Source organism: Hoplias malabaricus, chromosome 3, assembly GCF_029633855.1.
Source record: "Hoplias malabaricus isolate fHopMal1 chromosome 3, fHopMal1.hap1, whole genome shotgun sequence".
Classification (NCBI taxonomy): domain Eukaryota; kingdom Metazoa; phylum Chordata; class Actinopteri; order Characiformes; family Erythrinidae; genus Hoplias; species Hoplias malabaricus.
Window position 1 is genome coordinate 32,478,069 of NC_089802.1, and position 22,110 is coordinate 32,500,178.

At 43.1% G+C, this 22,110-nt stretch overlaps 1 protein-coding gene across 1 annotated transcript in view; it reads left to right on the forward strand.

Moving 5' to 3' along the window:
• Nucleotides 1-2,052: 2,052 nt before the first annotated feature.
• kcnh4b (potassium voltage-gated channel, subfamily H (eag-related), member 4b) overlaps nucleotides 2,053-22,110 on the forward strand; it is a 67,828-nt gene continuing 47,770 nt past the window's right edge. Inside the window, exon 1 of the mRNA XM_066664337.1 lies at nucleotides 2,053-2,128. Within this exon, the coding sequence (XP_066520434.1) occupies nucleotides 2,053-2,128 (76 nt within the window). The remainder of the gene's footprint in view (nucleotides 2,129-22,110) is intronic.

The window sequence follows — 22,110 nt, forward strand, 5'->3', positions numbered from 1 at the left end:
AAGTAGTTTGACCAGAGGAGAATAGGTCACTTCTTGTGAGCCTTGGTTCCTTCCAAGGTTTCATCCTCCAGCTCTAAGGGAGGTTTCCTTGCCGCTGCTGCCTCTGACTTGCTCACCTCGGGGTTTACGTTAAAACCTCTGTCTTTACTGGATTTCCATGAATCTGCGTTGTGACAACATCAGTTTAAAATGTGTTGCAGTCACACAGCTCCAGGGACCTGGAGGTTGTGGGTTCGAATCCCGCTCCGGGTGACTGTCTGTGAGGAGTGCAGTGTGTTCTCACTGTGTCCATGTGGGTTTCCTCCGGGTGACTGTCTGTGAGGAGTGTGGTGTGTTCTCCCTGTGTCTGCATGGGTTTCCTCCGGGTGACTGTCTATGAGGAGTGTGGTGTGTTCTCTCTGTGTCTGTGTGGGTTTCCTCCGGGTGACTGTCTGTGAGGAGTGTGGTGTGTTCTCTCTGTGTCCGCGTGGGTTTCCTCCGCGTGACTGTCTGTGAGGAGTGTGGTGTGTTCTCCCTGTGTCTGCGTGGTGCTCTGGTTTCCTCCCACAGTCCAAAAACACACGTTGGAAGGTGGATTGGTGACTCAAAAGTGTTCGTAGGTGTGAGTGAATGTGTGTGTGTGTGTGTTGCCCTGTGAGAGACCGGCTCCCCCTCCAGGGTGTATTCCCGCCTTGTGCTCAGTGATTCCAGGTAGGCTCCCACTGCGACCCTGAACTGGATAAGGGTAACGGATAATGAATGATTTAATAAGAATGTAGATCGGGAAGCGGATTACTCACCTGAAGATATAGATATGTTCCTAGGTTCCTGTTGGAGAGGATTTTAATGTAGGTCTTGGTTCTTTCGAAGTGTTTCTTCCCTCCTGCTCCTTTGGAAGGAGGGCAGTGACTGCAGTTCTGGAAATCTGCCTTGGGACATTGTCTATTGCAGAAATGACAGTGGATTGGAAGTAAATGAATGTAGACAGAAATGCTCGCGTTGAGAGGAGCATAGTACAGAAGCTTGTGGTGTGGCACTTCCCTTGTGTACAGAGGTGATGCTGGTTTACTCTGGAGGGATGGTGGTGGGTTGTCAAGGACATTGTTGCCACACAAACAGCAGTAGTTAAAGTGTGTGTGTGTGTGTGTGTGATGCCAGTATTTTTACATTTCTTTCTGAGCGTTAAGCTTCATACAAGCCGCTTCCTGAAAGCGTAGAGTTTACACGAGTGAGAGAATGAGAACAAGTGTGTATGTATGTTTCCAATGCCCTGTGTGTGTGTGTACACTTGTGTATCTCTGTGTATCTCATTGGCCGTGCACCATTGGAGTAGATGAAAAGTGGGTGTGGGGATGTAGAGGGAGGGAAGGGAGAGAGAGAGAAAGAGAGAGAGAGAGCGAGTGAGGGAGTGATGGGGAGGGACGGGTGGAGAGAGGAGAGAAAGCAACTGTTCTGTCTCAGCAGCTATTCAACAGGGAAGAGAGAGAGAGAGAGGGAGAGAGAGAAAGAGAGAGAGAGGAAAAGGAGGGAAGCTGCTTGTGGAAGAGCAGAGGACAACGTGCAGCATTTGGATCAACACAGTGGATCTACCTTTCCTGCGCAGGTGAGAGAGACTGAAGAGCTGAGAGAGGGAGCTAGAGATAAAGAGAGAGAACACAACGCAGGGATAACTCTCCAACAACTGAGTCACCAGCAGAAGGAACAAACGACCAATCTGCCAGTGAACGAGGGCGGATGGAAGTGAAGGATGAAGAAAAGGTGAAATAATAAAAGCGCGATGGAAGTATAAACCAAGGGAAACATCCCGGGACGAGGGAGAGGAGCCACACTTGCGTTTCTTGCCTGGAAACACATTTTTATTTCCAATTTACGACCAGACTTTTCAAACTCCTGGAGCAAAGAGTGCCCCCAAACAACTCCTTCCCACACCCCGACCCCTCCCTCCTTGCTCTATGGAGGGCGCCCTGATCCCCCCTGGCCAGTCACGGCTAGGGATGGAATAAGGGAAATAAATCAAGAAAAAGAAGGAATCTTTTTTCCAGGAACGTTGGGTAAATCTGGAAGCCCAGTGCCATGCCGGTGATGAAGGGGCTCCTGGCCCCTCAAAACACCTTCCTGGACACCATCGCTACACGCTTCGATGGAACCCGTAAGTGACCTATGAGACACACATGCCCTTGTTTGTTAGCGAGTGTACCGTGTCAGGGTATGGGGTGGGCATACGTATCACAAATGCATTATTTATAACTGTTGCTATCATAAGAGGACATCACTTCATCTGCCCTTTGTTTGAACCTCACACAACAAATGAACCAAAAGATATGGCCCAATATGGTCTCATCCAGAATGTAATGAATATTCATTTGAATTCTGTCGACTCCATGCACCTTGTCTTGACTCTAGATATTTAATGTGCTGTTGTATTTTTTTAAACATAAGATTTATATATAAAATTGGGACGTTTCTCAGGGAGAGAGGGTGTAGTTTACCTTTAAATGTGTTTAAGCCAAACAAACTGATCCAAAGACCAATGTTGAGAGTATGTTTACACACTTTATACTTTGGTAAATGGACACCTCTACCCTCTACCTCTACTTTTTTTTCTGACAGTGTACAGGTTAGACACGGTGTCCTGAAAATGTCTGACAACACTCTGTAGTGTGTATTTTCTTGGTCTATAAGAGTAAAGGCTGACCAAATTAACCTCACCCCAACAGTAACTTCAGCAACCAAAAGGCCAGCTCTGGTCTCTAACTTTAATAAAATAATAAAAGCTGTTGAATTATTGGGGGGAAGAAAAAAATTCAGTTTCCTTCACAGATGACTCCATAAGAACCACTTTGTCACTTTCAGGACAAATCCTTGTATCTCCATTTGAGTTTTTTTTTTCATTATTCATTGGCATTTAATTTAAAAAGCTACATTGTTCTTTTATATTGTGCCAAAATGTCAAGAGGAACAGACCAAAAGTAAATGCTCCAAAATGACTCTGCATTGACTTTCATTCAGAGTTAAGCAGGTTTCTTTCTTCTATTGTATGTTAACATTTTGCAGATATGAGGTTTTGTTTCGGAAATGAAATATTCATGATTTCATAACCCTGTGGACATTTGTGTACCCACAAAGGGATAAACCGCACATACACACACACACAGACAAAATGCCAGAAACTCATCATCAACCTGACTCTATCTTCTTATAGCAAAGACACCCAGTGGCGTAAGGTATTTACATAACACCACTAACAATCCCAAGACAAATTCTCAGCCCTTTATAATATAAATTAAAAGGAGGGTGTGGAAATGCCTTCCTAAAGTCATTCTTACCACCAGAATCAACATTTATGAAAATGATACTGTATCGTATTTTTCTTTGTATTTTTATTTTTATTTATTTATTTATTTATTTATTTATTTATTTACACATTGTCCTGTAAAATGCAACTCACATGAGATAAAGAATCCAACACCTTTGTAGTCCATAGAGTGGGTCCCCCCCCCTATGGGTGGCCATGTTTAGAACAGTTTTATTACAGAATCTCTGATACGCCCTTGTCGTTATAATGGCTGTTTTATAAGTGAAGCAGCATCACAGGAGGAAACGACTGTTCCCTTAAAGATAGCATCGCAATCCAGTTTTGTAATGTTCCTAAGTCCTGTTTGTTCCATCTCCTGAAAGCAAAGGTCAAAACTGGAAGGTGCTTGAAGTGGCACTAATCTGTTGATCGAAGTGTCTGCGCTCTTCAGGCAGAAGAGCAAAGCCTGAGAGCAGCAGGGTTTAATGAGGCTGGAGTCTAACGCTGAACTGAGGCCAGTTGTGTAGTGTTTTTGTGGGTGTGAGATACTGAACTTGAGAAAGGGAAAGGTGCTTTTTCCCCTGGTGAAACTATAAACAGTGTACATTGCTCTTCAGTACTGGACATTTATGAACCTTTATGAGTGTAGATTTTTATAAACTGATATTTTAGGCAAAAATCAGAAAAAATATATTTAACTAAATATATTTATAGCTATTAATATATAGTTATATATATATATATATATATAACTAAATATATTATGGGGTTTCATGGTGGTACAGCAGGTAGTGTCTCAGTCACACAGCTCCAGGGACACTCTGGGTGACTGTCTGTGAGGAGTGTGGTGTGTTCTCCCCGTGTCTGTGTGGGTTTCCTCCAGGTGAATGTCAGTGACGAATGTGGTGTGTTCTCCCCGTGTCTGCGTGGGTTTCCTCCGGGTGACTGTCTATGAGGAGTGTGGTGTGTTCTCCATGTGTCTGCATGGGTTTCCTCCGGGTGACTGTCTGTGAGGAGTGTGGTGTGTTCTCCCCGTGTCTGTGTGGGTTTCCTCCAGGTGACTGTCTGTGAGGAGTGTGGTGTGTTCTCTCTGTGTCTGTGTGGGTTTCCTCCAGGTGAATGTCAGTGAGGAGTGTGGTGTGTTCTCCCTGTGTCTGTGTGGGTTTCCTCCGGGTGACTGTCTGTGAGGAGTGTGCTGTGTTCTCCCTGTGTCTGCGTGGGTTTCCTCCGGGTGACTGTCAGTGAGGAGTGTGGTGTGTTCTCTCTGTGTCTGTGTGGGTTTCCTCCAGGTGAATGTCAGTGAGGAGTGTGGTGTGTTCTCCCTGTGTATGTGTGGGTTTCCTCCAGGTGACTGTCTGTGAGGAGTGTGGTATGTTCTCCCTGTGTCTGTATGGGTTTCCTCTGGGTGAATGTCTGTGAGGAGTGTGGTGTGTTCTCCCTGTGTCTGCGTGGGTTTCCTCCAGGTGAATGTCTGTGAGGAGTGTGGAGTGTTCTCCCTGTGTCTATGTGGGTTTCCTTCGGGTGTGGACGCAGAACAAAATAAATAACTTAGAGTATAAATAAAAGAAAAGTGGTCTCAGTAGTGTACATCTGTATAAACATAGTCAATTTAGGATATGATGGGAAAGGACAGTGCTATAATTGTTTTCTCTCTTTGTCTCTCTCTCTCTCTCTCTCTCTCTCTCCCTCTCTCACACACACACACATACTTATGTTTTTCATACCAACCATGCAAACGTCATGGGGCAACACTTTCTAGACCATTGTCTCCATATGTCAAGGGACAGGTGGAGCCTGCCTGAGTTTGTGTGTGTGTTTGTGTGTGTTTGTGTGTGTAATCATCAAGGAATAGGTGTGTTTGGGTGTTGTTCTCATTCTGAGGCCTACCTGGAACACTGTATCAGTTATTTAACAGTTGATTGTATACTTGAAAATGTATAGTGTAGTTTTATACTGATTTGTTGACTAGGAACTACACCTTGGCCTTTTATTGCATGAGATACAAACACTAAAAATAATACATACAGAGCCCAAAATCTACTTAAAAAATGTCCACCTTCATTACATTTGAAATACAGCTACAACTATAGCTACCTATTAATGGCAACAAGTTAAATGGCTTGTTCTGGTCTAGTACTAGTTTGGTGTGTCACCCAGTGTGTACTACACTAGTATCTACACAGTACAGCTTTGCAGCATCCAGAACACGGTGTACCAGTGTGATCAGTGTGTAAAACCAAAACCTACCCATTTTTATTCATTTATTTATTAATTCATTGATTCAGAAATGCGGCTTTTCACACTGTGTGCACTTGTTATGAGTAAAGGCCCAATAGGAAGTGTCCAAAACTCTTTAGTAAAAAGTCTTGTCGCATTGAGTTGTCTTAAACAGAAGACATCAGGATATAAACTGGTAAAACAGGTACATGTTTTATTTAACACAAGACTATTTAGAGTTCGGCTGTGCTGGTCTATGCTGTTTTCTGTTACAGTGGTAGGGGAAAAAACAAGAAGCTTTCACAGTGAATAATTTCTGCTGTCGCACACACACCGCCTCACAGACAAGACTGTTGACAATATTGCCTTGTTAACAAAATCCCCTGTGCAAGAGGCTGATGTGAGATTGTGGTTGACGCTTTATAATTGGAGCTTATTCCTCCTCGCAAGCTATGTACACTGTCATTAAATGTGTGTTTGATATGAATACACTAATGTGAGTTGCTCATACGCTTCCACACAGTGGCCACTTTATTAGAACCCCCTCACTTATACCTACACACACCGGCCACCCCTATATTCTTCCACTCTCTAAGCACGTTATGAGCTCCACCTACTTTATAGGTCCAGTGTACAGATGTACAGTTACAGACTTCAGCCCATCTGGCGCTGTACACTTATCAGCCCACTGATGACCAATTGACCAATGATGAAGGGCTAGTGGATGGCATCAACAGATGGACTACAGCAGGGCCTCCCTAAGTGGGACCGTTTGATTTGGCCTCCTAGAAAGTCTCCTACCTCCCCCTGATGTTCACTGAGCCGATGAGAGGAAAATTATTTTTATACACTTTCTTTTTGTTATTATTATTATTATTACTACCATTTTTTACATTTGAACTATGTTCAGCAGCAAAACCTTTGCTGTAATGTAGTAAAATTAAATGGATGAAAAAACTGTCTTCCCGAGGCCCATTTATGATTTGTGAGTGGCTATAAGTGTCAAAGGATAGCAATAATTCACTTTTTAATGACTAGTCTCCATTCCAATATATGGACTGAGGTGTGAACTAGTTAGTCCTTGTCAGTGTTTACATAGTGAATCTGTACATCAGCAAGGAAGGTGCTGTTTTTAATGAAGTGGCCAGGGAGAGTGTACTAAACATAGAAAACTACTGTCACATTAAGCATGCCAAATAAAGGTGGCTTTGCAGCCAACACCAGCAGAGCAGGACCATATGCCAGCTACAGAGCAATGTGGGCTTGTGTTTTTAACAGGAAAATAATGGCTGCAGATTGAGAGATTGATAGCATGAAAACATATAAACAAAGTTATTTTTCTATTTACTCTCTGCTCATTTGCCGTTTTATTAGCCCTGCCTAAGTGCTGTTCTGTATATGCTGTTAGCCCCTTTCCCACTGTCCTTCAGTGTCTAGGACCTGCACAGGACCACTACAGGGCAGTGTATGATTTGAGTGGTGGACCATTATCAGCGCCAGTGACCCTGACGTGAGTGTTGTGCTGGTACTGTGGATCAGACACAGCAGTGCCGCTGGAGTTTTTTTAACAGTGTGCCAACACACTGTCCACACTTTAAGACACAGAGTTGGACCTTGCTTGTCCACCTTGTAGATAATGGGTGCTACAAATCACTCCTTCATCAGTGGTATCAAGATGCTTTACATAGGATGCTGTTGGCTGGATATATTTTTTTTTCATGGCATTTTATTTTCCATCCAGCTGTGAAACTGAGGATTTTAAAAACTCCAGCAACACTGCTGTGCCTGATCCACTTGTACCAGCACCATGCACAAGGGTCCTGACCACTGAAGAACAACACACTAACACAGTATGCTAAACAACAGATGGACTACAGTGTGTGATGTACAAATACAAAGTGGAGCTGTATGGTCAATTGAGCTGATAAAAAAGAAAAAACAAAGAGATCACATTAATGTTTTAGGTGATTGATGTATATTAGGTCATTTAGTGCTTGAAATGCTAATATTACAAGCTAACACTCTTGTTTGCTTTGTTGATGTCACCAACTTAAATAAATGTAAGCATAATAAAATAGCTTCTCAATATGTATGCTAATGTGACCAAGACACGTAACTCATATTAACAAAACTAACTAAAAGCATTAGAGGTGAATTCATCAGTTTTATAAAGTCTATATAATGCACAGAAGAATTAGCTTAAATTTACAGCTAGCATACATATAGCTATATACTGCAATATTAGCACTATTAGCAACATTAGCACTATTAGCATTCAATATGCAGTGATATTGGGGTGGAACATGTGCACAGGACAAAAACATGGATTTGGAATTACTTTGATTGCCTGAGTGTGTGATAGGAGCAGTTTCCCTCTGACGAAACTTTACTATGTTATATTTATTTCCCGCTGAGAACTCCAGAAGCTAATAGTGACAGCAGGTCTTCAGAGGGCTCTAGTTCAGTGATCTAAGCCCTTGTGCTGCTATGATGTAGCTGGAGGTAGCCATTAATGTAGTAAAGTCTAAAGGCTAAAGACTGTTTAAGTCATGTCATGTTCAGTAGGAGACAGATAATGTCTGGAAATGTCAAAAGAACCAGGCTTTAGATCCAGACTGAAACAGTGCTAATGATCAAGATCACAGTTCAGGAAGTGGATGGAAGCACAGGCAGGAGCCTGCAATTGTCCAGAAAACATCACTAAACATAAGCATGATGGGCTTCAGATATTCGTAAGGTAACATTCTTCAGAATATGATTTTATATTTATTTAGTGTTTGATAAATTGAACAACTGTGTTAGACATTGTTATAATGGACCTGCTGATAGCCGGATCAGAACAGAGGCTAAAGGGTAGGACTGGAATTGGTCCCAAAAAAGAGATGAATTGAGGCATTTGGGACTTGAGAGTAGACCCCAAAGCTTTGGACTTTATTCCACACAGTAAAGATATTCTGCTTTATACAGTAAGATATTCTGTCTAGGCAATCTGTCTGAAAAAATGTATTCTTCCAAAGCACACACATGACTGGCTATTCGTTGGTCAAAATGGTGTAGGAAGAAATCTAAAAATATCATATTTAAAAATGGCTTTCCGTCAGAACGTTTTTATTTTTGTGCTTAAAAATACTGCTGTGTCACAGTGTGAAGTAGTACCCCTGCACTTTGATCATAAACTATAGAACACTTACATTTAGTAGAAAATTACACAGAAGACTCTAAATGGTGAAAACAAACTAAATGGTGAGTAAAATATACAAGTAGTTCTTTAGTACTGGTGTTTTTACTGCTTCCATTATATTCCGTCAATGTATTCAGTTTTTATAGGAAGTACAACCTCACACTTCATATTCTAATTTCAATTTACAAATGCGATTCTTTTGTGTCTATTTCCTTTAGCTTTCCTATAACTGCGACACACAGAACTGATTCCCAGAATGTACAGATTGCCAACAATATTTTATTAATGCTTTAAAATGGCATTCAGAATGCTTTAAAATAACACATATCACTAACACATAGAGTGCATGCAGAGGACAAATGCTGGGTATATCCTTTAAGACTAGTCGTGCTCTGGGGTCCACCATAAACATGGACTGATTGCTCAGCCTAGTAATGTCACAGAGGACTTTTAAACGGAACACAGTTTGCTGGGACTGCTATTGCTTCACATCACTGCCTTCCAATCATAAATAGAGTGAAACTGTGAGCAAACGTCATACCCCAAGGCCAAGTGAGTCCATATAGCTGTATATAGCAAGTGCTTTTCTTGTCAATAAAACTCCAAGCTTGGAAACGGCCTGCCAACACGGCGCTGTAGAAAAACTCGCCACTGCATCCTACTCCCTGTATCTGTAATTGAATCGGGTGAGGCAGTGCTTTCCCGCTCTTTATTTCCTTCTCTTTCCTTGTAAATGCTTCTCAAAGGAATATTTATGAAACATTTATGATGCTGTTTACTGATAGAACACATCCAATCCTGCTCAAGTCTTGAACACTTTACTCCAGCTTTGGAAGACTGCACGATCTTGAGCCTCTTGCTTTTTTAGCTTTTCAGTTATTCAGCCCCGACGACTGAGCTGTTGTAAGAGCTGAGACATGAGGGTTTCTAAAGTATGGTCTTCATGGAATACTTGTGTTCACATTTTAAAATGCACAAGATATTGGAAAACTACAGTGAAGACTTGATTCCTTCAGGCTATAAGTGTATTAATAAGGTCAGGTAATAATGTGGGATGGGGAGTTTTGGGTTACACTGGAAGTCATCCCACATGTATTACCTCAGAGAATACAGCTCCACTCTTCTATACCCCAAAGGTGAAAGTGCGTTATACCCATCAAACACACATTAGCACTGGGCATGGTGAGCTCAGACTCATGCTCTTGCTCCAGAGGACATTTGCAGTGTGATTCAATGATGATGGGACATTATTGGGCAATGAAACACTAAGGCTCACTGAACAGTTGCTGAATGTTAATATGCACTGCCACTTTAACTGGGCTTATATACATTTTGCACATATATTGCAATATGTTGAAGACACAGTTTATAATGCAGAGCCATTTTTCTGTACTGCCACCTTCATAGTATTTTTTTTTTATTGTTTTTTTTTAGTATTACTGTAATTATTTTTGTTTTTACTTGCAATATAGTTGCAATATTTCACAGCCTAGTGCGTACTCCACTTCATTTTATTGTCTGCATTAGATGTAAAGAGATAAATAAAACAATAGGTGATTTTAATAAAAATACTGCTAAATAAAAAAGTACCAAACTATAAATAAGTGGTAGTGGGGTTAGGGATAAAAGGGGAGCTCGTATCATGATCAGAAACCTTGAGAACCCATATCTTCTGTATTTTTCCACTTGGAAGGAAGAATCTGAGGTAAATGTGGATGGCATCTGCTTCTTTGTCTGTCTGTCTTTCTCTCAGTCTCTGTTTCTCTCCCTTGCTCTGTCTCACACACACACACACCGGAGGCAGCTCAGCATTCTTCCTCTCAGCAGCAGGAGCCTCTGGGTGGCGGATCGCCCGGTGCACTGAAGGCCCAAAATAACTTCCTCCGGTTGCCCAGGAGACGCGGGGTGGTGTAGTGATGGCTGAACTGAGCAACTCCTGCGACTCTAATCACGCAGTAACAACTTTAACATGTCGCTTGGCGTCTCTCAGGAGGATGGGGGAGCGAGGCGGCGGAGCAGAGGAAACCAGCGGAAGTGTGAAGACATTGAATGACAGTTTTCAGCAATAAATATATAAAACTAGCCAGGAAAACTCATCAGGCTCAACATGGCATCTGCTTATGGGTCCCACTCTTTAATAAAACCAAACAATTAGGTCACTGGTGATTTCTCATGGCAAATGTGACTATCCACATTGTGGGGATAGGTGCATGTCTAATTTAATATTAATTAAAATATGTTGCATTTACTTAGGGCTTTTATTAAAAGCTCTTACAAAGATAGTAGAAAAAAAATTACCAAAAGACAAAGAAGAACACAAATACAGGAAATAAAAACAGCACAGATAGCAGGTTGAGATTATGTAGCCAGCCAGTGAGCAGCACCGAGTCGCAGCATTAATACAGCCTCACTAAATTGACAGTGCCAAATACTAACAGTTTTAGCAGGCTGCTAGCTGGAGACAGGCCTTGTAGGTTGATATCATTAGCAGAGTCAGCAAGCCACTAACCACCAGACAGCGGCAGTGGGAATGTGCTCCCCGGCCGATATTAGAGGCAGCTAGTGGTAGTCTCAGCAAACCGCTACCTGCCAAACACAGGCAGTAATGACCTGCTTAGCATGCCCAGACTTTAGCTAACTTCCACAAGTACTTTGGAAGGGGGAGCTCTTAGTTTTAACACCTTATGCCTGTTCTGTGACCAAACCTTACCAAACACAGTGAAGCCAACATGTGGTCGAATGTTTATCAAATTGCAAACTAGTTAAGTACACTTGGAGTTGTAGTATATTGTGTTCTTTCTTACTAGGTTAGTTAGGACCTCGTCTTAGAAATTCTACTGTGGCATAGACCCAATGGCATTCCTCCACCGATGCTGGATGTGGAGAGCCTGCAGACCTTGGGTCCAGCTGAAGACAGTGGCTAGAAGATGAGGAGCAGTGTGTGGAATGTGCAGTGAACACCAAATTAAGCAGCTAGCTTTATACTCTCTGTCGGGGCTAGCTAAGCTCTCTGCTGGCAAGCTGTTGCTGGGGCAAACCACACTCATCGGCTTCAGTCTGCAGCCAGAGCCAGGGGTCCAGTGGTCGGGAGCGCTCTCTGCCCCAGATAACAGATACATTTGAGCCAAATCTCTTTCACTTTTGGAAATTTTGGAGACATTTACAGCATTGGCACATGTGGTGTGGGCCATACATGGGCCAAATACCATGAACCAGGCTTGACTTGGTTTAAGGCATGTGTTGTGTGGTCCATGTGGCCCAGATTTGTTCCAGAACACACCTGATATCTGGGCCCTATAAGGTGGACTTGTGGCTGAGTTGAGGCAACTGGAGTCAACACCGTCATTCAAAGCCAAGTGTGGACCATAAGACAACTGCAGATGTGCTACATTTAGGCCCACATTGGGACCAAACATTCAACTGCTCTGCAAGGGAGCATGGGAGAAAAGTCAGAAGTCTGAATGTGTCTGTAACTCAACTAATAAAAAGTAGGGATTACTTTCTCTTTACATTAATTCTTAAGGGACCAGGCTTACATTGTTATTTTTCTTTTTGCAAATTTGCATTTCTTAGCTGCCCATTGTGTTCCTTGGTTAATTGTGTGCTTCTATTAGGAGACATAGTGTCATAGTGACCTCCCATTGTTTTACATGGGCCACAAGCAGTAAGTATTTTTCCTAAAACATGAAGTGAGCAGTGTCCTAAAAAGCTGGAGAAATGGCAACCTCATGTAGAGATGAAAATAGACTGAGAATAATGTGAGAGATTCCCTCCTGATTCCACTATTCTTAAACAGTAGGAGCTCATTCCGGCCTGAACCCCATGCTGTATGTGTTTGAGTGAAAGAGAAAGTCCTGTTTGACCTAGCAATAGCATGTATGTAACAGAGTTGGAAAATAAAGCCTGAATGTCAAAACAAAGTTTTGAATGTTGTTTATAGCAAGAGCCATGCAAAAATCATAAAACCATGCTGTGTTGTACTGTTTAACACACATTATTTTCATTTACTCTGTAAGTAGCCATTTTGAGCTGTTTGATTAGCCATTAGCATCGTGCCAATTTCATCAACTGTCCAATTAAACCTAGATATACGTAGCACAATTCAGACATGTAACATCATTTCTGAAGCCTGTCTCTGGATACCACTGGACAAAACCATTAGCCTTCTTTTTGCCTGCTTCTGTCATCCTTTGTCCTTCTTTAATGAGACCATTATATGGTCCAGTCTCAGAGTGTATAAAGTGTAAACAACATGAAGCAATGTTCACAATGGTTTTATTTCAAAAGTTGTTATATTTAAACACTGTTTTGCTATTTTTTTTTTTTTTTTTTGGAGAGAACAAAGCTAAGATCTTGAAACACAGAATGGAAAATTGTCCAAAGTGGACAAACAGAACCACCCTGCTATATAGGTTGATCCAACCAGTCTTGTTATCAATTGCTTTGGGGCTTCAGGACCTGAACTGAAGGCTTAGTATATCAGACTAACAACTAACACTATTAGGAGATGATTGTGGAATCAGCAGGTGTGATTTACACGGAATAGGACCGTTTTTGTGAAGAAAGAAAATTCATTTCTGGTAGCTTCGGGAAGTTCTTGAAACATCACTGTCTGTGAGTTTGAGCGATAGCCTTGTGAAAAAGGTGGAAAACAGCAGTAGCTTCATGACAGGGGCTATTACTGAAAGAGTCTCTAGCTACAGTCCATGGTACATACTTAGAATAGAACATGAAATGTGTTTTACAGGTTTTAAATGATGGGGTTTAATCAAAATTTGCCAAAAAATAATTTGGTGGGACTTCTGTTAGCTTAGCACAAGTATTAAGGGGATCGTTAACAAATCCTCATTTCTGACCATGATTTGGCATTGAAAGCCTGACCTGAAAGTGTAGCTCAGTGAGTCAAGGTTTGCTGCTCATTTAAAATAGCGTCACACACCTAGTTGTGAAATTTCACACTGAAGGTTTTAAGTTATTTAAAGTCTATGTTTTACTATATTATATGAAGTACAAGCCACAGATAAGACCTCCCCATGATAGCACAGGAACAAGAAGCTTCCCTAAGCGTTCCAAGGCGTGCAGAATTGCTTTTAGGAACTTTAATAAACTGCTAATGCAGTTGTGCAATATTGTGCCTGTTATTTCCCGTGCTGCAGGCCATCTTGACTCTGCCACACTACTAGATGTTGGGGCCAGACGTGAGAGATAAATAGTCCTTCACAAAGTCATTGTGGCAGAACAGATATAATTGATAATCATCTAAGCACAGTTTCCCCTTGTAGAACACTCATGTTGTGGGCTTTATCACATTACAATAAAGCGATTAGAAGTGGATTGGGGGATTGAATTGCTACTCAATTTGCACCTCAGTGGAAAAAATTGGTGGTAGCACAGTGCAATAGATGGTTTGAAGTTGCTGTTCCCGAAACACACACACACACCCTCACCCCCCTCAAAGTTATTTCATTAACTGGAGAAAATGAGAAGTCGTCCTTGGTGGATGGAGCCCAGCGGAATGTTTATAGCCTGCTTTTCTTGCCCGCGCCACAGGAATGCTTATCAGGAGCAAATTTGCTTTATTCCGTCGTTGAGGCGACACTTTCGGTCGACTCAAAGCCGAACAGAAACGGCGGACTCTTTTTTCTCCCCCAACCCACCTCACTTTTGCTCCGAAGACGTTGCTATAGCAACATGCCATGGGAGAAATTAAGCCTTTATCAACTCAGATACCATTTGCTTTCTTCCTCACTCGGCTTTAGTCGCTAAGTTCTAATGATCAAATATCGACTGATTACTTTGAGCCCAGTAGACCCCAGAGGTCAGGGTGCAGGACGGCTCCTGACTGGTGAAGACAGACCACAAAGAGTTGAAGCAGCCCACAAAACATTCCATTATTGTCATTTAATCCAACTGCTTCAGTTTTATTGGGAAAATGCTTGTCCAGTCACATAAACAACTACCCATACACACCTCAGCTGCCTTTTTAATGTCCAGCTCATGTCTAGGAGAAAAGGTATAAGAAACATGCTTAAGGAATTAAAGGACACCAAGGACATGGAAGAGTCCTATCGACCGTGAAAAACCTGATGGACCAAAAAAACGGTCCACATCAGAAAAACAGCACTTACGACCTTCACCTCGAAGAGAAATTCAAGCTCCAGACATATCCACAATTACTGATTAGAGACTTTTTGGAAGTGGTGAAATTATTCTTGCTGATTTGTTTAATAGAGGACGTACATTTTGGTCAACACATTTGGTCACACAAATAACTCGAGCCAAAACTTGAAATGGTCAGGACTTTAAGCCTTTACACCCAGCTATATACATTTCATGGTCAAGGAAAGTTCCATTAGATGAAAGAGATTGTATCTTTACACTGCTATCCCTTTATGGACAGATACATTTGAACACTATGCTACCACTGCCACCCCCTAAAAAAATAACCCAGCTAATCTCTGAAACAAGTTTACTGTGACTGCGATGTCCAGCTGGGGCCTGAGATAAGCTTTCTCTTCTCTGACCCCCATCTCACTCTGACTGCTTCATCTTTCCATCCCTGTTGCCCTTTTCAGTTGATAACAGCCATTCAGACACAAACACTCACTCAGTGTCCGGAGCCTTTCAGAGTGAGGCTTGCTGGAAACCTTGTCCAGTCACTGTCCAGCCTCAGTGGTCAGAAGCTGTCTGCAATAATGACCTGCCGCTCATGGGCCTGTGGGGTTTCTTATATATCCAATCACTGGCCACTTTATTAGAAACACCCCCCTTATACCACCACTCACTGGACACTTTATTAGAAACACCCCCCTTATACTACCACTCACTGGACACTTTATTAGAAACACCCCCCTTATACCACCACTCACTGGACACTTTATTAGAAACACCCCCCTTATACTACCACTCACTGGACACTTTATTAGAAACACCCCCCTTATACCACCACTCACTGGACACTTTATTAGAAACACCCCCTTATACCACCACTCACTGGCCACTTTATTAGAAACACCCCCCTTATACCACCACTCACTGGCCACTTTATTAGAAACACTCCCCTTATACCACCACTCACTGGACACTTTATTAGAAACACCCCCCTTATACTACCACTCACTGGACACTTTATTAGAAACACCCCCCTTATACCACCACTCACTGGCCACTTTATTAGAAACACCCCCTTATACCACCACTCACTGGCCACTTTATTAGAAACACCCCCCTTATACCACCACTCACTGGACACTTTATTAGAAACACCCCCCTTATACTACCACTCACTGGACACTTTATTAGAAACACCCCCTTATACCACCACTCACTGGCCACTTTATTAGAAACACCCCCCTTATACCACCACTCACTGGACACTTTATTAGAAACACCCCCCTTATACTACCACTCACTGGACACTTTATTAGAAACACCGTCCTTATACCACCACTCACTGGCCACTTTATTAGAAACACCCCCCTTATACCACCACTCACTGGACACTTTATTAGAAACACCCCCCTTATACTACCACTCACTGGACACTTTATTAGAAACACCCCCCTTATACTACCACTCACTGGACACTTTATTAGAAACACCCCCCTTATACCACCACTCACTGGCCACTTTATTAGAAACACCCCCTTATACCACCACTCACTGGCCACTTTATTAGAAACACCCCCCTTATACCACCACTCACTGGACACTTTATTAGAAACACCCCCCTTATACTACCACTCACTGGCCACTTTATTAGAAACACCCCCCTTATACCACCACTCACTGGACACTTTATTAGAAACACTCCCCTTATACCACCACTCACTGGACACTTTATTAGAAACACCCCCATATACCACCACTCACTGGACACTTTATTAGAAACACCCCCCTTATATCACCACTCACTGGCCACTTTATTAGAAACACCCCCCTTATACCACCACTCACTGGCCACTTTATTAGAAACACCCCCCTTATACCACAACTCACTGGACACTTTATTAGAAACACCCCCATATACCACCACTCACTGGACACTTTATTAGAAACACCCCCCTTATACTACCACTCACTGGCCACTTTATTAGAAACACCCCCATATACCACCACTCACTGGACACTTTATTAGAAACACCCCCCTTATACCACCACTCACTGGCCACTTTATTAGAAACACCCCCCTTATACCACAACTCACTGGACACTTTATTAGAAACACCCCCTTATACCACCACTCACTGGACACTTTATTAGAAACACCCCCCTTATACCACCACTCACTGGCCACTTTATTAGAAACACCCCCCTTATACTACCACTCACTGGCCACTTTATTAGAAACACCCCCCTTATACTACCACTCACTGGCCACTTTATTAGAAACAACCCCCTTATACCACCACTCACTGGCCACTTTATTAGAAACACCCCCCTTATACCACCACTCACTGGACACTTTATTAGAAACACCCCCCTTATACCACCACTCACTGGACACTTTATTAGAAACACCCCCCTTATACCACCACTCACTAGACACTTTATTAGAAACACCCCCCTTATACTACCACTCACTGGCCACTTTATTAGAAACAACCCCCTTATACCACCACTCACTGGCCACTTTATTAGAAACACCCCCCTTATACCACCACTCACTGGACACTTTATTAGAAACACCCCCCTTATACCACCACTCACTGGACACTTTATTAGAAACACCCCCTTATACCACCACTCACTGGCCACTTTATTAGAAACACCCCCCTTATACCACCACTCACTAGACACTTTATTAGAAACACCCCCCTTATACTACCACTCACTGGCCACTTTATTAGAAACAACCCCCTTATACCACCACTCACTGGCCACTTTATTAGAAACACCCCCCTTATACCACCACTCACTGGACACTTTATTAGAAACACCCCCCTTATACTACCACTCACTGGCCACTTTATTAGAAACAACCCCCTTATACCACCACTCACTGGCCACTTTATTAGAAACACCCCCCTTATACCACCACTCACTGGACACTTTATTAGAAACACCCCCCTTATACCACCACTCACTGGACACTTTATTAGAAACACCCCCCTTATACTACCACTCACTGGCCACTTTATTAGAAACACCCCCCTTATACCACCACTCACTGGCCACTTTATTAGAATCACCCCCCTTATACCACCACTCACTGGACACTTTATTAGAAACACCCCCCTTATACTGCCACTCACTGGCCACTTTATTAGAAACACCCCCCTTATACCACCACTCACTGGCCACTTTATTAGAAACACCCCCCTCATACCACCACTCACTGGACACTTTATTAGAAACACCCCCCTTATACTACCACTCACTGGCCACTTTATTAGAAACACCCCCCTCATACCACCACTCACTGGACACTTTATTAGAAATACCCCCCTTATACCACCACTCTCTGGACACTTTATTAGAAACACCCCCCTCACACCACCACTCACTGGCCACTTTATTAGAAACACCCCCCTTATACCACCACTCTCTGGACACTTTATTAGAAACACCCCCCTCACACCACCACTCACTGGCCACTTTATTAGAAACACCCCCCTCATACCACCGCTCACTGGACACTTTATTAGAAACACCCCCCTTATACTACCACTCACTGGACACTTTATTAGAAACACCCCCTTTATACTACCACTCACTGGCCACTTTATTAGAAACACCCCCCTTATACCACCACTCACTGGCCACTTTATTAGAAACACCCCCTCATACCACCACTCACTGGCCACTTTATTAGAAACACCCCCCTTATACCACCACTCACTGGACACTTTATTAGAAACACCCCCTTTATACTACCACTCACTGGCCACTTTATTAGAAACACCCCCCTTATACCACCACTCACTGGCCACTTTATTAGAAACACCCCCTCATACCACCACTCACTGGCCACTTTATTAGAAACACCGTCCTTATACCACCACTCACTGGACACTTTATTAGAAACACCCCACTTATACCACCACTCACTGGACACTTTATTAGAAACACCCCCATATACCACCACTCACTGGACACTTTATTAGAAACACTCCCCTTATACCACCACTCACTGGCCACTTTATTAGAAACACCCCCCTTATACCACCACTCACTGGCCACTTTATTAGAAACACCCCCCTTATACTACCACTCACTGGCCACTTTATTAGAAACACCCCCCTTATACCACCACTCACTGGCCACTTTATTAGAAACACCCCCCTTATACCACCACTCACTGGACACTTTATTAGAAACACCCCCCTTATACCACCACTCACTGGACACTTTATTAGAAACACCCCCTTATACCACCACTCACTGGCCACTTTATTAGAAACACCCCCCTTATACCACCACTCACTGGACACTTTATTAGAAACACCCCCCTTATACCACCACTCACTGGACACTTTATTAGAAACACCCCCCTTATACCACCACTCACTGGCCACTTTATTAGAAACACCCCCCTTATACCACCACTCACTGGCCACTTTATTAGAAACACCCCCCTTATACCACCACTCACTGGCCACTTTATTAGAAACACCCCCCTCATACCACCACTCACTGGACACTTTATTAGAAATACCCCCCTTATACCACCACTCTCTGGACACTTTATTAGAAACACCCCCCTCACACCACCACTCACTGGCCACTTTATTAGAAACACCCCCCTCATACCACCACTCTCTGGACACTTTATTAGAAACACCCCCCTCACACCACCACTCACTGGCCACTTTATTAGAAACACCCCCCTCATACCATCGCTCACTGGACACTTTATTAGAAACACCCCCCTTATACTACCACTCACTGGACACTTTATTAGAAACACCCCCTTTATACTACCACTCACTGGCCACTTTATTAGAAACACCCCCCTTATACCACCACTCACTGGCCACTTTATTAGAAACACCCCCTCATACCACCACTCACTGGCCACTTTATTAGAAACACCCCCCTTATACCACCACTCACTGGACACTTTATTAGAAACACCCCCTTTATACTACCACTCACTGGCCACTTTATTAGAAACACCCCCCTTATACCACCACTCACTGGCCACTTTATTAGAAACACCCCCTCATACCACCACTCACTGGCCACTTTATTAGAAACACCGTCCTTATACCACCACTAACTGGACACTTTATTAGAAACACCCCACTTATACCACCACTCACTGGACACTTTATTAGAAACACCCCCATATACCACCACTCACTGGACACTTTATTAGAAACACTCCCCTTATACCACCACTCACTGGCCACTTTATTAGAAACACCCCCCTCATACCACCACTCACTAGACACTTTATTAGAAACACCGCCCCATACCTCCAATCACTGGCCATTTTTATGTATTTTCTGTAAAGCCTCTTTACTTAGAATACTTAGATTTTACACTTGTATATACTCTATAACTATCCCACTCACACACAAACACACTAACACGCACACACACAGGGATTAGTGAAGGCCTTACAGATGTGTAATTAAGAGCTATTCCTCAGCTTGTCCTCAGCTAGATCCATAAGAGGATTTATCCTCGAGACTAAAGAGAGGGAAAAAACGCGTTCTCTTTCATTCTTTCTTCTCCTCCTCTGTTATCCCCTCCTTGTTTCTTTGGTTTTTATGTGTCATTACTGTTGCTATATGAAAACAACAGGATGTAATCGCTGGATGCATCATGACTCGTTGGCAAATCATACACATCCTTAAAAAAACATCTGCCACGTGTACGTAAAATAATCACTTTTTCACCTTCCGCAGGTAGATTACAGTCTGTAATTCAGCCTCCATGTAAATTACATGGCAGGGGGTCATTCAGAAGAGGAAATCCAATCAGCAGGACTAACAAAGCAGGCACATGGTCAACTTATGCCCCGCTCCCATAGGACCACTAGAGATGAAGTGGTAGAGCTGGTAGAGCAGTGACATATTGCTGGTCTCACTGCAAGTCTAAATAGTCAAGCACCCGAACATATTCAGGCAGTAGTCAGGTGGCTCCGTGTTTAGAAACTGAGCTCTGATTAATAGCTAAAAGTTGGAGAACCCAAGCATGTAGCCCGGACTGTACACCAACAAGATGGAGGTACAAGAGAAAGGTTACGAGGGAGGCCCACAGCGGCCATGCAGAGAGGGTGCAGCATTGTGCTAATGCTATTACAGTGCACACACATGTACATAGAGGATGTGGTTGAGGACATTTGTTATGACAGCAAAAGTCACATGGAGGCCGTTTAAACACGCGCTTTGTTTACAAACTGCTGACGGTGGCAGTTCAAGTTACGCAACAGATTTTGACAGAAAATGTTGGTGTGCATTGTTGTCCTGTCGTTTCTGGCATTGTTGTGGGTGCCCACGGTCTTTATAAGAATTCCTAAGGAGCAGATGGGATTATTGTGCTTGCACTGTAGAAACGTTCAGGGAAAGGATTTAAAGGGGAAATATTATATAAAAAATACTTGTTCAGTGCATGTGCACAATACGTTGGGGATTTGGAGACTACCCACCCATAACAAGACCCAGTCAGTCTTTTGTGGGCTGCCTGAGTCTGGGAACATGGGATAAAACAAATGCTGTTTCTTCTCATATAGACTGCAGGGGCTTTAGAGTGCGATTCTGCATCAGTAGTCTGTCTCTGACCAAAGAGACGCAGTCATTTGGAAAGATAAAATAAAAAATACCTGATGCAGATATACTCCACATGGCCAAAGGTGGGATAGACGCAGTTTCATTCAACATTTCTTCAGAAAAGATGGGCATGAATTGGGTATGGAGTTTCTTCTCCCTTTGCTGCAGTGGCAGTGTTGAATCATGTGGAAAGGCTTTAGACTTAATACTGGAACTTTACTGTGCGGATCTATCCGCGGCACGGTGGCACAGCAGGTAGGTGTCGCATTCACACAGCTCCAGGGACCTGGAGGTTGTGGGTTCAATTCCTGCTCCGGGTGACTGTCTGTGAGAAGTTGGTGTGTTCTCCCTGTGTCTGCGTGGGTTTCCTCCGGGTGACTGTCTGTGAGGAGTTGGTGTGTTCTCCCTGTGTCCGCGTGGGTTTCCTCCGGGTGTTCCGGTTTCCTCCCACGGTCCAAAAACACACGTTGGTAGCAGTGGCGGATGCTGGTCTTTCAAGGAGGGGAAGCTCAATTTCGGCCTACATCATAAAATGTGTTGGTTTATTTATATGTAAATTCTACCCTCCATTCCTTTTCAAGAAAATGATCTGTGACCCTGTCGTACCAACAAGGCGTCTTTTCCAGGGACTTGACTAATGTCCTCTCAGTGGCCAGCAGATCTAGGCTGCTTAAACGGCCTTGGCCCATGTGAAGTGTGTCCGTCTGTGCTCCCACGGA